Here is a 14,297-nt window from a genome sequence, read left to right as displayed (position 1 = left end):
ACTGCCCGGCCTGGGGGAGAGAGGGATCAGTGAAAACGGACACTGCCCGGCTTGGAGGAAAGAGGGATCAGCGGGCCTGGGATGCCTCCCCTGAGGGCACCAGGCATGGCACGGCAGAACCAAGGAGAGCTCTCTTCACGCCACAACCACGAGCTGGAGGAGCTGCCCCTACCCTCCTTCTGGGAAAAAAAAAATCACAAGCTCTTTAGGGCAGCCCAGCCACAGTCTGTACCCTAGCAAGAGCTCTGCCCTGCCCATCCTTGGGCCTTGGCGGTCATCTGAGCAGCAGACCTGATGTCCAGCCCCGGGCTAGGGCCACGGAAGGCACCTTCCTGCCCAGTACTGTCACCAGGGGAGCTGGCACCACTCACCTGCAGGTACAGGGTGCCAGTGACAGAGATGGTGAAAAGGTCACCGCTGCTCTCCAGCCGGGAGATGGTCTCCAGATTTCTGCAGAAGAGGGAGGGTAGCGTTGGGGGCAGCACGCCTCTCCTTCCCCAGGGGTGCCGGACTCCTTCCCTCCTCCCTGGCCGGGGGTCCCGGCTCTGCCCGGCCGTACCTGTTGTGCTGGCAGCGGGACTGCACACAGATCAGCACCCGCAGGCGGCTCCCCCGGCACGCCGGCCCCTTCCTCCGCGGCTCCCTGCGCGCTGTGACAAAGCGGGGCATGAGAGCCATCCCGGCGCTCCCCGGCAGGGCCGTGGGGCTGCCCGAGGGCTCACCGATGTGCAGCGTGGTGCTGAAGGCGTAGTATCCTGCAATCGGGGCTGTGTACTGCCCGCTGGTCAGGTTCAGCCCTGGGCCGCGGTGGAACATCCCCTCCCTCTCAGGCTGGGGTCGGGAAGGGCTGGAGTTAGAGAAGGGAGTCCCTGTGCCAGGGCGGCTGCCCCTGCAGACAGGGAAAGGGCAGGCTGGGCACTTACGATGTAGAACAGCCCCAGTTCCTGCCACATTTTCTGCTCCACAGCGATGTCCTCACGCGTTTGGCAATGGAAAGCGGCTTCCACACGACGCTGGGCCCCAGCCTGGGGGGTGCCTTTGCTGCTTTCCTCCTCTTCCTTACACCCTTCCCCAGCTGTCCTGCACATCTTTGCCGTGCCTGACCCCAAACCCCACCGGAGTTTGACGTTAGGAAGGAACCTTCACTTTTCCCGGCTCTGCTGCGCAGCCCCGCTATGCTCACAGCTCCCCCCGGCTCCCCCAGCCCGGTACCTGTGAGCAGGAGCTGCAGCTCCCTCAGCAGCTCCTCCGGCACGGTGAGGGCGGCCGGGACAGCCSCTGTCCCACCGGCAGCCGAGGGCGCTTTTCCCGGAGCGCCGCCGCCCGCTGGTGCCGAGGGAGCCCCCGGCCCGCCGCGGACCCGACGGCCGCTCCCGGTGCCGGGGCTCCCGGCCAGCAGCATCCACGCCTGCCGGGGATCCACCCGGGCCGCCCTGCGCTCCCCGCGCCCCGCAGCCGCTCCCGGGGCTGCCACCCGCGGGGTTTCGGTGCCGGTGCCGGTGCCCGCGGCGCAGAGGAGCGCCAGGCACAGCTCCGGCAGCCGCATCCCAACCTCGCCGCTCCCGGGAGGGCGGCCCGGCCCCGCCTCGCTGCGGGGCTCTGCCCCCGGGAACCTCCCAAAAACCTCGCGTGGGGAGCGGGAGGTGCTCACCCCGCCCCGGGGCTCCTCAGCACGGAGTGGCTTGAACGATTCCGAAATACCCAGCGGAACCGTGCAGCGGCGCTGGCTGCGGGCCCAGGCGGCCGGGAAGCGCCGTCTGGTGCCCCCCATCCCTCTGCCACCGCTACCGTCAGAGACGGGGGCTGGGACAAGAACCACCGCCCCAGCAGGTGACCCGGACGCTTCACCACTACCATGGGTCACTTCCCCGKGGGATGGACACTGCGTATCCCAGGACAGAAACCAGGATTGTGCACAGGCTGCTGGAAAGCCCCCAGGGAGCAATGTCAGGCTTTGGTGGGATGAACCACATTTTGGGAACCTTGAAATACCCTGAAAGTTTTAGGATTTTGGAGGGGAAAAAGGCAGTTCTAAAAAAACCCCACAAACTCACAAACCAAAAAAAGAGAACATTAACCAAAGCATGTTTATAAGGAAAAGCCTTTTCCCGGCAGTGGTGGGGGAGAACACGCTCCTGATGCCCCAGCCAGCCTGGCTGCATAGGGTGACAGGCATCACTGGGCTCTGCTACCACCCATGGTCACTCTGGAAAGCTTCTGTCCACTTGGAGGTGTCTATGAAGATGGAGGAGGAGCTGTGGAAGAGCCAGAGGCAGGGCAGGGAGCCCTCGCACGTCCACAGGTCCTTGGCGCAGTCATACACCTCCATTTCTACCCGGTAGTCCCCGTCCATGCCCTTCCAGTGGCCGCCGGTGACGAAGAGCCGGTCACCCAGTGCCACCATCCCACCGTTCTCATGGAGTGTGTGCAGGAGCTGCACCTGTGTGAGGGGCAGGGTGAGACGTGCAGGGGCTCCTCGGTGACCTCCTGCTCCCTCCACAGAGGACACTGACCCTTGRGAGGTGTCTCCCTGCCCCATCCTCCCTGTGGGGTTTGGGGGCCCCTGTGCCCAGTGCATGTGTGATGGGGGAGCAGGGGAGAAGGAATGGGGCATCCTCAGCTCTGCAGGTGTTGCTGGAGCCGAGGGATGAGCGGGGTGCTGGCACTGAGGGGAGCAGGTGGGAACACCATCCCCATCTCCCCGGGAGGGTGCTYGTGCCTGCTCCCACGTCCCACTACCTTCTGCCAGATGTTGGCCTCTGGGTCGTACACGTGGACCTTCTTGGTGTTATCGCCGATGAGGTAGATGAGCCCGCGCAGAGTGGCACAGCGAGGGGCTGAGAGGTACTTGGGGATGAACGGGGATGTGATCACACTCCACAGATCTGCAAGGAGCGGTGGTTAGCAGTGCATCCCAGCCCTGGCTCTCAGTGCAGCTGCCAGGCGCTGGAAAAAGCGTGGCTATTTCAGGGGGAATTGGCAGGGGAGGAGGCAGAGCAGCCAGGCAGACCGGCACCCACAGCCCCCATCCCGGCTGAGGGTCTTGCACAGGAAACAGTGGGGGATGGGGTCACCGTTTGTAGTGGTGCTGTGGGATGGAACAGGTGGCATTGTCACAGGGCGTTGTTTGTCCCTAAGGCAGGCGGCCTCGGTGCCTCAGAGATCCTGCGACTCAGGTCCGTGCTGCCAGAGCCACCGCACCCTTTTAGCACCGGCTCACATCCCACAGCACCACCTCACAGTCCAGGGGTCACCTGCCCGAGGGTGCCCCTCAGTCCCTCTGAGCACGGTGGGTGCAGCAGCAGGGTCAGCCCTCACCTTGAACGGGGTTGTAGCACTGCAGGGTGAGCGCGTTGTACTTGACGGCGCAGGATCCCACCAGGTACAGCTTCCCCGAGCAGCTGGCGGCTGCGAAATTGCTCACGTACTTGAGGGCGGGGCTGATSGCACACCAGCTCTTGTTGTAGGGGTCATAGCGCTCCACCTCCACCACATCCACTGTCGTCCCTGCAGGGTGACAGGACACTGCAGCCACCCCGCTGCCCTAGGGCACAGACCCCGCCCTGGCAGCWCCTGCAGCCTCACCCCCGATGACATAGATCTCGCCGTTGAGGATGGCGCTGGTGTGGTTTGTCCGTGCTCTCAGCATGGAGGCGATGGGCTGCCAGACACCGTCCCTGGGRCAGAAGCACCAGGCCTGTGTCGTTGACCAAGTGTCATTCTGGGACCCCCGGGAGCCACCTGGAGACAGACAGRTCAGGTGGGCCACCCTCTCCAAGTGCAGCTGTCCCTGGGCATTCCTTGCCAGAGGCCAGATTTGCCCAAGCAGGGAGCAAGGAGAGGACTTTGCTCAGAGAGGAGCCCCCGGCCCCACAGCAGTGCCTCCTGCTCACAGCTTTGTCCCCTGTCCTCCATCCCTGCTCTGTGAAGCCCCCAGCCTGCAGCAGCAGCCCTGGCACTGACCTGTGACGTACACATCGTTGTTCAGAGCCACCAGGGAAAAGCCCCATTTGTTGTAATCAGGGAAGTCAGGCAGAGCCATCCATTGCCCTGAAACCCAGCAGAACCAAGCAATGACCCCAAAARCCAGCGATGGCACTTTTTAAGCCACCCCTGTTTCAACCCCAGCCCAAGCCAAACAGTGTCTCCCTAAACTGTCACAAATTCAGCAAGAGGGGGCTTCGGGGTAGACAGATGGTTAATTAACATGGAGGGAGATGGAGGAAGCGGGGAGCACTTACTGCTTTTGGGGTTGTAGAAGGCAAAGTTCCTGGTGGCAGCCGGCATTTCCAGCCCCCTCTCCTCATCCTCACCATCCTCCAGCACGCGGCCGCCAACCACCACCAGCACCTCCTCCAGCTTCTGGGGTGGGGCTGGGGGGTTCCTCAGGGCACCGGTGCCACTCTGTCCCTGTTGCTGACACCAGGGCAGGGCCGTCAGGATCCTCCTGCCCGGCTCAGGGAGTGAGGTTTAGGGGAAGGGGGTACCCACCATGGTGCGGGATYGGGCAATGAGGGCCTTGCTGGCATCTGAGTCACGAACAAGGGGCTCGCTGGYGAGGAGGTGCTGCAGGTACTGGTCAGGCAGTGACTCGAGGTGGGTCAGCTCCAGCAGCTCCGGCAGGAACTGGGCTCGGGGCCCCGGGTCGTGGCGCACCCAGCGCAGCACAGCCTCCACCAGGCTCCGCTCCTCCTGCACCTGCAGCTGGTCATTGGAGAGGTAGACAGCCAACCTCTCCTTGGAGAGCTGCAGGAACTCCTCCTGAAGAGACACGGCTTCAAAGTTCTCCTGCAAGAAAGACCAGGCCTTGGAGGAGACCTCAGGGCAGCCGTGGCTCTCACCAAACTCACAGATACCTAGGCAGTTGSTGGCGTCCATCTGCTGCCGGAGGTAGCGGCTGCAGACCTTCTGGATAGCGGGGAAGTGGAGCTGGCTGGAGGTCCGCATCAGCSCCTCCACATTGCCCTGGTTGATGGTGACCTTCCCCGTGTAGGCAAAATCCAGCAGCATCTCCAGCGCGCCGGGGTCCACCTCCTTCAGCTCCACCCGCGCCGCRATGCTCTCGGCGAAGTCACCGGAGAACATGGCATAGAAGTAGTGGCTGCAGAGGGCCAGGATGCCGCGGTGGCAGAAAAACTCCCGCCCGCCCGCCACCAGCGTCACGTCGGCCAGTTTGGGGTTGGTGCGCAGCTGCTGCAGCCCCTCCAACACGCCCTGGGCGTGCGAAGGCAGGCAGAAGTCGAAGTCGTCCACGTTCCTCACCATGGTGCCGGGGATGGCGCCCGGCAGGCGGGCGGTGCCCGAGCGGAGGGAGGCGAGGGTGTCCCTGCTCGGAAAAGGCGCCGGCGTCTCCCTCTCCCCCTGCCGCGACACCCTCCTGCCTTCCCCGCGCCCCAGTCACGGCCAGCAGCGGCTGCACAGGCGCTTGTCGCAGTCCCCCTCCCACGCGCGGCCGTGTTTTCTCCTCACCGCGCCGCAGCTGCCCTGCCGGGGCTGCSACCGGCCCTTTGGGGGCGATTTTCGGGGTGATTTTGGCCCTCCCGGCGCGCTCGCCSCCGCTGCCAGCAGTGCCGCGCAGCCCGGCCGGCCCCGCGGCTGGCCAGGGAGGGACACGCCGCATGACACGGGATCAGCCGCGACCAGGGGCGCGCGCTATTTTTAGGTGGCACCTGGACACTGCTCCCCGCTCTTAAAGGCACCGCACGGGCCCGTCCCCGTGGTTGCCCCATCCCGCGGCGTTGTTGCCTTTAGGAAAGGCTCCCCCTCGCGAGGAGTCGGCTGGGCACCGAGCCTGGAGGGACGAGCTCCCGCAGCGCCCTCCCGCCACCCCATCGGCAGCCGGGGGTCCCCGCGATGCCCCTCCTCCCTCCTCCGCCTTGGACCGCCGGAGCCGCTGTAAATATAGGCTGTTATCTCACTCGGCGGCCTGAAACACCCGCCCTGGGACAGGGGGAGGCTGGGGTGCTGCGGCGGCCCGCCCAGCTCAGCAGCTTTCTTCACCGCCCCGGAAAGCCTCGCTCAGCTGGGACAGAACCGAGAAAGTTTTTATTGCAGCCCGCGGCCTCCACAGCCCCTTCGGCATCACTCCTCCAGGCTGAAGATCTCGGCCTCCTTCTCCTTCCAAAAGGCGAAGCTGCGGTCGATGTAGCGGCAGATCTCCTCTCCCTCGTCCCGGGCCTGCCCCCGCCGCTGGGCCGGGCTCCGCGGRGACCCGAAGAACCGAGCCTTGATGTCGTCGAAGCCGTCGCGCCAGCCGCGCCGCCCGGCCGCGATCTCGTCGATGACGGCGCGGTGGAAGGCGCGCACAGCCCGCCAGCCGTGCCGGCCCAGCTGCTCAAACACCTCGAAACAGAGCAGGTGGCGGCCTCGGCGCTCCTCGGGGGGCAGCTCCTGCTCCAAGATGCGGAAATAGCCCAGCATGAACAGCTCCAGCGACAGGCTGTCGTAATCGACCGGGCCGCCCCCCGCCGCCGACACGAACTGCTCCGGGGAGAGCAGGGTGCGGGCGGGGGGCGGCGGCGGGGGGCGGCGGGAGGCGGCGTCCCTCCAGCTGTTGAGCAGCCTCTGGATGGCCGCTCTCTGCCGCGCCAGGCGCGCCGCCCCCCGCGCCCCGCTGCCCGCTGCTTCCCGAGGGTTCCCGGCCGCGGGCAGCACGGGCGCGTACGCGGAGCGTCTCCAGTGGCTCAGGAAGAGCATCACGATCCGTTCCTTCCTCAAGCTGCCCCACTCTGGCCCCTGCCCCTGTCCCTGCATCGGGAAGCCGTCGGAAAACGCCTCCTCGCAGCTGATGCCCGAGTCGCTGGCGGCCTCCGCCTCGCCGCCGGCGGTGGGAGCGCTCCCCTCCGCCCCCCAGGCGGGCTCGAAGGCGCCGCGCAGGCTGCGGACGCACACTCCGCACTGGCGGATCTCCCGCTGCGCCAGGCTGCCCCCAGGCTCCCGGGGTTGCCCGGSGGCGGCGGGGAGAGCGGAGGGGGCGGCGGGCGCGGTGACGGCAGCGAGCGGCTCCCGCAGCTCCTCGGCGTGAGCCACCAGCGCGGCCAGGCTGTTGACGGCCACGGCCAGGCGGCCGCACCACTGGGGCAGGGGCAGCCCGGGGGGCGGCGAGGGGCTGCGGAGGGAGATGTTGAGCAGCGGGGCGGGCAGGAGAGCGCGTAACTCCCGCACCAGGCGCCGCAGCTCGCTCTGGTACACCTCGCCGCGCCGCCGCAGCCGCAGGCTCTCCACCGCCCGCTCCAACTGATAGAGGTCCGCCTCGGTCAGCARCTCCCCGAAGGGGCCCAGCACGGCCTGGTGGGAGGCCGAGAAGCTCCAGGAGGTCGCGTCCTGCGGAGAGAGGCGGTCAGCGACTCCCGACGGCCGCGCCCCCTCTGCTCCCCGTGCCCCTCGTACCTGCCCTCCCGCCGGCTCGTCGTCCGCCAGTCGRGCCCGCAGCCGCCGCACCATCACTTGCCGCTTCCACTCGGGGATGAGCCGGCCCCGCTCGTCGTGCGTGGGYACCAGGGACTCCGCGTCCACCTCCGCCGGGTCGGGCCCGGGGGGMCCCACCGGCCCAAGCTCCCCGTCCTGTGCGGACAGAGTCACGGGGGGCTCGAAGGGGCGCGGCGGCCGAGGGGACGAGCCGGGGGCCGCGGGCCGAGCCAGCGACCTACCGGATGGGCGAGGAAGGGCGCCGGGATCCTGGCCCGCTGCGAGGGCTTGCGGAGCTTCAGCTCCGCCGGCACCGACCTGCCGGGCTCCATCCCCTGCCGGGCCGGGCGGCTGCTGGGGGCAGAGGCGCGGGCTCCTCCTGSGGGAGGGCAGCAACGAGAGGTGGGTCCCAGGGAACCCCCAGCCGAGGGGTGGCCCGACACATCACCCCGGTCCTTGCGGGGAACCCTCCTCGGGGGAGACCCGCAGGTGGATCCGGTTCCTTCAGGGGAGGGGACGGAGGTGAGGGATCCCTGCTCTCCCAGGGGTGCGCTACAAYGCCCCTGCAGCCAAGGAGCGAGCCCGCGGCTGCCCCATGGCCACCAGCCCTTGTCTGGGCATCCCGTGTCCCCAGCCGGTCCTCCCACTCCTGGGCTGATGGGATGGCATTCCTCGGGGATGGGGGTGCCCGCTGCCCCAGCCCCAGCGGKGCCTTACCTGCTGCAGGGGGCTGAGCTGGCTGCCGAAGTTTAGGGGGTCGGGTCCTGTCCTGCCCTGCTCAGGGAACACCCAGGGGTGGTGCAGCTGCACCCCCAAAGTCTCTGTGTGGGGAGCAGTGAGCAATGCGGGCCAGGAGGGGAGGCTTCAGTGGTCGGGCAGCCCTGGAGAGGGCACGGGCCAGGGCTGCAGTGCTGGGGCAGGGCACAGAGGCATTGAGCATTGCATTAATATTTGATGGGGCATCGAGTGGCAGCACCGGGGCTCAGTGGGTGGAACTGGCGCTGTTCCTGGAGATAGTGGCTTGGTGACAGCTCCAAGCCTTGTCCTGCTCCTGGAGAATGGCCGAGGCTGGTCATGGCCCCAGGCCAGGTGCTGAGGACAGAGGAAGCTTCTTGCACAGGGGTAATGAGGGCAGGTTCTGGCCATGGGGACCTTCAGCAGAGGGATCTGCGGCTCCGCTGCCTGGGCAGCTGTTACTGGCATTCAGCCACATTTGTGTTCCTTCCCTCCACCACCATCCATTATATATGGCCAGGAGGGAYTCGTGGGGCTCACTTACATGTGAGAAATTCAATCGAGGGGCTGGAATAAAATTAAGAAGCAGCAGATCTAAGCCTATAAACAACAATTAGCTGGCGAGGATCCATTACAGTCAGCCTCTCAATCCCTCCCTGGCTCCAGTGCAGGCTGACACCCAGCTCTCCTGAGAGGGATGAGCCTACACCACCCAGCAGCAGAGCCCCAGTGCAAGCGCAGGTTATGCTTTGTTGTAGGAGGGGAGAATTTGCTGAAAGCCCCTTGGACGAGGGTTGTGCCAGGGCTGCCTCCCCCAGCCTGGAGAGTTTTTCCTGGGATTGCAGCTGTCCATAGTACAAGTGTGTGCAGGAGGATGAGAAGAGAGGAGGTTCTGCCCCAAGCCTCCATCTCTACCTCTTTTACCCATCCTGTTCCTCAGGAAAGCAGGCACTGGCCCCTTGAGGATCTGCTCAGAGTCGCAGGGGACTATTCCTTTCTCTTTCCCTCTTTCCCTTTCTTTTTTCTTCTCTTTTCCCTTCCCCTCTCCCTCTTCCCTTTCCCTCTTYCTTCTCCTTTTTCCATTTTTCAGTTTTCCCTTTCCATCTCTCTCTTTCCCCTTTCCACTTCCCAGCTGCATCCCTACAAGGATGAGCAAAGTGGCAGAGAAGCAATCAAGAATGGCCTCTCTCCTCCAGTTCCAACATCCACATTCATCCCTCTCCTCCAGCTCTTCAGCCATACCCCACCCTCTCCCAAAATCCCACAGCCATGTCCTTCCCCCTCCCACAGCTCCCACTGCTCCAGTCCTGCGGTAATGAGCAAAGTGGCAGAAAAAGCCAGCGAGGCCCCTCTCACCATCCCGGTTTTCATTGCAGAGGGGATCACGGGGAGGAGGTGCACATGGTCTCTCCTGATGCCAGCTGTTCTACTCCACTCCCTCGGTGGCCACAAGGAATCTTCCTGCCCAGCCCATTTGTGCCCAACTCCGCCTCCTGTCTGCGGGCACGCTGGCGGGGCACGGGGCTCGGCGCCCTGTCCCCATCAGGGATTGTGCGGCGCCGGCGACCTCCAGGAGCCTCCTGCTCCCGCTCCTGCTGCTGCTGCCGCTGCCGCCACCGCAGCACGAAGGGATGGAGGCGACGGCGGCGACGTGGGGCCGGCCCGGCACGGTTGTCCTGCCCCTGCAGCAGGCGGATGGCCCCGATGGGCTCTCGGCACACCGGGCAGGTGGCAGCGGCACCRGGGGCAGCCTGCTGCTGGATGCAGGCTGAAGCCTGAAACACCTGCCCTGGGAGAGGGGGAGATTGGGGTGCTGGGGCAGCCTGCCCAGCTTAGCAGCTTTCTTCATCCTTCTTCCCCCCAGCTTCATATACTGACCATGATGCCACAAGGTCCCCATATCCCTTGGGTCAGTTGGGGTCACCTGTCCCGGGTGTGTCCCCTCCAAACTTCCCATTCACTCCCAGCACTTTCCCCAGTGTGGCCATACAAGGGGCAGGAAAGACCTTGGCTCTGTGTGACAGCAACAACAAAAACATTTCTAGATTATCAACACTGTGTTCATCACAAATCCAAAACACATTCATGCCAGCCACCAGGAAGAAAGTTAACTCTACCCCAGCCCAAACCAACACACCTACATAACCTGAACTTTTATTCAAGTCAGTGATAAACCAGAAATACATCAATATCTTTTTATCAGTCTTAATCCTCTGACATTTATTTGGAAAACAGTAATAGTTGTAGATATTCTGCCACATGAAAGGGAATTTTCAATTTTGCATTAATACATTTTAGAGCATCTTTGGAATCTCCCAACATTCACTATTTCCCCCATCTTACTAGAATTAGGTAGGATTTCCCCTTTTCCTCATGCTCATCCTGATTATATAAAGCCTTATTGCTTCCTTCACAGACATTTTCAATGCATTTATTTTAATCTTAAACCAGGATTTTTCAACTCTTGAACTGCCCAAAACCATAATTTGATTAAACAGCCATTTTTTATATGAATAGAACTTAGCAAAAGGAAGTGCAGACTCCATGTCCTGACTCCTCAGGCTGTACCACACGTGCAGAAACGAGCCCAGGCACCACTGACCGTGCCCGTGCCATAAGCACCCCCAAAGCTCTTATGCTGACAATGAATGAAGGTGTTGATAAAGTGAACTGAGAAAGTGTTTTTCAGCTGATGCAGTATTTGGGAAATAGCTCACCCTGGGCTGTTCAGTTCTAACAGGAAAATAAATTTGTGATCAGGATTACCACACTCTCCCAACTGATTCAATTAYGAAACAGGGCAAAGACAAAGCATTGGCTGACACTCCCATGAAATAAAGTTTGAACTGTGGGTTTTTTAAACTGTGTGTTGCACAGTATCTAGAGAATAAAGATTTTGCCCATTCAAAAGCCTTTTTCTTACCCCCATTTCTAATCCTGACTGTAAACTCAATCCTCATATGGTCAAGGTCTCATCAGCAAATGAATAAATTCCAAAGATCTACTTTGTCCAGTTGTCTCATTCAGAGACTGATAATGTGCAATGGCAAGAGGTCTAAATAACATTTTTTAATAGTTCCAACTTAATAGTCTATAAAATGTTTAGTTAATTAAAAAAAACTAAGTCTCTCTCCTGGTCATTGGTAACTTTAAAAGCTTGTTCTGAATCAATGTACAGCATGTCTCACTGCCAGCATCTACCAGCATTCACTGAGCACCCAAAATCACCAGGTCATTTCAATACTATCCACTAATTTCTTTCACAAGATAATCTCAGTTTTTTTCTTGTACTATGAAAAGTTCTTCCTCCACTGAAAAAGGCATCACTTATTCATATCATTTTCTAGTGGCACAGAGGTGGTAGTGATCACATCAAGAGCAGACAAACTCAATTCTGTGAACAGTTTGAACAGTGTTTTCAGCAAGACTGGAAAAGACTTCCTCATTCTGTAGAATTGTTTTGATGTATGTGGTCACAAAACAAGAGTTTGAGCTTCAAAATGTATTTTTGGGAATTTTGTTTGTGTTTTGGAATATCATACATTTGGGTTTTTTTAGACTACAAAACAAATGTGATTTCTTAGAGAACTTTTCCAAGAAGGCCTACAAACAGCATTGCTTTCATAGCTGTTTGGAGCCTTCCAAGGGTTAAACAGACAAAGCATTCTAGGCCCTCAATGACTGAATACACTCAAGAAAAGTGAAAAAATATAAAGTGTAATAAAATACAAAAAAAAACAAACAAAAAAAAAAACCACTGTACAGAGAAACACCATCTGAACCACTCCAAAGGCAAGGAAGGGCACTCTGCAGTGGTAAAAATCACTTTTAAATACTGATGAAGAAAAGGTTTAAGAACTCAAAGTTTACAATAGGAATAGAAGTCTCTTCAAGCTTCTCCCTTCCTATTCCAACTAGACATTGGATGTGAAGAAAGATCACAGAAACCTGCCACCAAATGGAGCAAAACTTCTGGACATGGATAAAGGAGATCTTTGCTCAGACACTGTTAGTTGTGRGCAAAAAGCACTCAGTTTGGGCTAAGGAAGAGACTGGAAAGTGTGTCTGGGAACAAGGAGGTTGGCATTGTCATGAAGGTGCATTTGTGAAGGCCAAGGGGTGCCAGAATAAAGAGAAAATACAAAAGTGTGTATCCATAGAGGTGAGAGAGAGGGGAAAAAACCAAGCAGACAACTCCAAAGTGCTGTCTGGGGAAATGTGTCGTCCTCCAGAGGACAATGAAGCTTTGCAGAGCTAGGGACAGTAGGTGTTACCTGCTCCAAGCATCCTCCTGTGGTCAGCGTTGAGTTTATTACTTTGTATTCTCTTCTTCCACACTGCTGACATTCCGGCTCTTCTCTGAGAGTCATGACAGCTGTTCCATCCTGCAATGGCCTGCTGGGTATTCAGAGAGGAGATTATGTGAGCTGGAGTCACTTTAACACTACAAGGGCATTAGAAACAAAATGTCAGGAAAAGCAAGTGAACCAACAATGGTCAGCGATAAGGCACCAAAAAATGCCAAGGGAGACAGTGCCACGAAAGAAGCAGCATTGGGGTGGGATGGAATGACACGGGACAAGAGGCACCGTGGAGCGGGGGAGACGGGGTGAGATAACGGGGCTTAACGCGAAGGAACGAAGAGGCACCGGGAGGGGGTTGTGGGTAAGAAAGGGGGTTAAACAGGAAGGTCCCGAGCGCAGCGGAGCTCCCGGGGCCGCCCGCTRCTTGCCAAGGCCGCTCCGCTCCGGCAGCGAGGCCCGGGGCAGCCCCGGAACTGCCGCCCCGCCCCGGCCGCGCCCCCGTTTGTTGTTAGCAACGGSCGCGATGGCGGAGCGGGCGGCCCTGCCCGACTCGGTGCTGCTGCAGGTGCTGGCGCTGCTGCCGCTGCGGGACCGGCTGCGAGCGGCCAGGTAGGGTCCCCCCGGGCGGGACCGGCCGCCCCCGACCCCAGACCCGGCGCTGACGGCTGATCGCCTCCCCGCAGGGTGTGCCGGCGGTGGCAGCAGCTGGCGCAGGACCGAGCGGTCTGGACACATGTGGATTTGAGTCCTCACCGGGTACGGGCCGCTGTGCACACCGCGGGGCGGGGCGCGGAGATAGCTCCGCTGGGGACAGGAACCATAGGGGGGAGGCGACATCACCCCACTGTGACACCGGGCGGGTCAGGTCACCCCACGGCAGGCAGCAGCGTGGGGAATGGGGGAATCACCCCGCTGCCACAGGGGTGCCCTTCCCCACGCCGTCCCCTGGAACTAGGCCCTTTCATTCCCGCAGATCACCCGCCGCACCCTTTGGCACCTGGTGCGCCACCGCCTCCCCGACAGCCTGTGCACCCTGCGGATGCGGGGCGTGCCTCGCTCCGGCGGCAAGCAGCGGCTCCTCTCGCCGGCTCTGCTGGCTGCYCTTCGGAAGCGCTGTCCCCAGCTCCATCGGCTGTGCCTGACCGAGACAGACCTCCGCCATGTCCCATACGAGAGCATGCCCTCTTCTGTCACCACACTGGAGCTGAGTCTCTGCGACATCCCCGATGCCTGGTTCTGCGTCTCCCCTTCGGTGCCACCACCACAGGTACAACAYCTCGCTATCCACAGCGTTCCCACCTTTTCTGACCATCACCTTCTTGACATTTCCTCACAGAACCACTTGAAGACACTGAGCCTTTGTGGCACCTACCGSATCACTGACATGGGGATCCAAGCGGCAGCTCCACACCTGAAAGAGCTTGAACGCCTGATCCTACGCCACTGCATCCTCGGTGATGCTGCCATGGTATTCATCGGGCGCCACATGAAGCAGCTCCGCTACCTGGAAATCAGCAACGCCTACTTCCTGACAAACAGGGGGCTGGTTGCTATTGTGACACTGGAGCACCTGGAGACCCTGTGCCTTGACCTCTATGATTTGGTCTCCCTTGGTACTGTTATYGCTTTGTTGCAAGTGCTGCCTCGCCTGAACCACCTCAAATTAGGTGGAACTTGCTTTGAAGATGAACTCCTCGGTAAAATTCAGGAGAATTTTCCACACTGCACCATATCTCACACTCCTTGACATCCTGAAGTGTTATCCTTCCTTACTGCACCTGAAGTGCTCTTTTTTTTTTTTTTTTTTTTTTTTTTTTTTTTTTTTTTTTTTTTTTTTTTTTTTTTTTTTTT

General features: G+C 60.4%; 4 protein-coding genes across 4 annotated transcripts; 1 reads left to right on the top strand and 3 right to left on the bottom strand.

Moving 5' to 3' along the window:
• Positions 1-371: 371 nt before the first annotated feature.
• Positions 372-1,546, bottom strand: ERFE (erythroferrone; the record flags this gene model as incomplete). The annotated part of the gene is made up of 5 exons (XM_057378156.1): positions 1,213-1,546; positions 924-1,099; positions 723-831; positions 560-650; positions 372-450 (listed from the first exon to the last, which is right to left on the bottom strand). Coding segments are annotated over exons 1-5 (789 nt in total), but the record flags the coding sequence as incomplete, so codon positions are not given.
• A 545-nt stretch (positions 1,547-2,091) lies between these two features.
• On the bottom strand, positions 2,092-5,329 carry KLHL30 (kelch like family member 30). Its single transcript, XM_057378161.1, has 7 exons — positions 4,492-5,329; positions 4,242-4,410; positions 3,964-4,050; positions 3,586-3,741; positions 3,319-3,507; positions 2,740-2,885; positions 2,092-2,440 (listed from the first exon to the last, which is right to left on the bottom strand). Exons 1-7 carry the CDS (start codon positions 5,263-5,265, stop codon positions 2,189-2,191), a joined length of 1,773 nt encoding a protein of 590 aa, XP_057234144.1. The 5' UTR covers positions 5,266-5,329; the 3' UTR covers positions 2,092-2,188.
• A 546-nt stretch (positions 5,330-5,875) lies between these two features.
• ESPNL (espin like) lies at positions 5,876-12,489 on the bottom strand. Its single transcript, XM_057378155.1, has 3 exons — positions 12,417-12,489; positions 9,628-9,931; positions 5,876-7,786 (listed from the first exon to the last, which is right to left on the bottom strand). Exons 1-3 carry the CDS (start codon positions 12,487-12,489, stop codon positions 6,082-6,084), a joined length of 2,082 nt encoding a protein of 693 aa, XP_057234138.1. The 3' UTR covers positions 5,876-6,081.
• Positions 12,490-12,969: 480 nt separating this feature from the next.
• On the top strand, positions 12,970-14,254 carry FBXL12 (F-box and leucine rich repeat protein 12). The gene is made up of 3 exons (XM_057378168.1): positions 12,970-13,055; positions 13,130-13,202; positions 13,420-14,254. Exons 1-3 carry the CDS (start codon positions 12,970-12,972, stop codon positions 14,191-14,193), a joined length of 933 nt encoding a protein of 310 aa, XP_057234151.1. The 3' UTR covers positions 14,194-14,254.
• Positions 14,255-14,297: the final 43 nt, after the last annotated feature.

Source organism: Malurus melanocephalus, unplaced genomic scaffold, assembly GCF_030028575.1.
Source record: "Malurus melanocephalus ecotype Western Australia unplaced genomic scaffold, MMel_1.1 scaffold_343, whole genome shotgun sequence".
Taxonomy (NCBI): domain Eukaryota; kingdom Metazoa; phylum Chordata; class Aves; order Passeriformes; family Maluridae; genus Malurus; species Malurus melanocephalus.
Note: the sequence above shows the minus strand (reverse complement) of the source record. Positions and strands in the feature narration are given on the sequence as shown.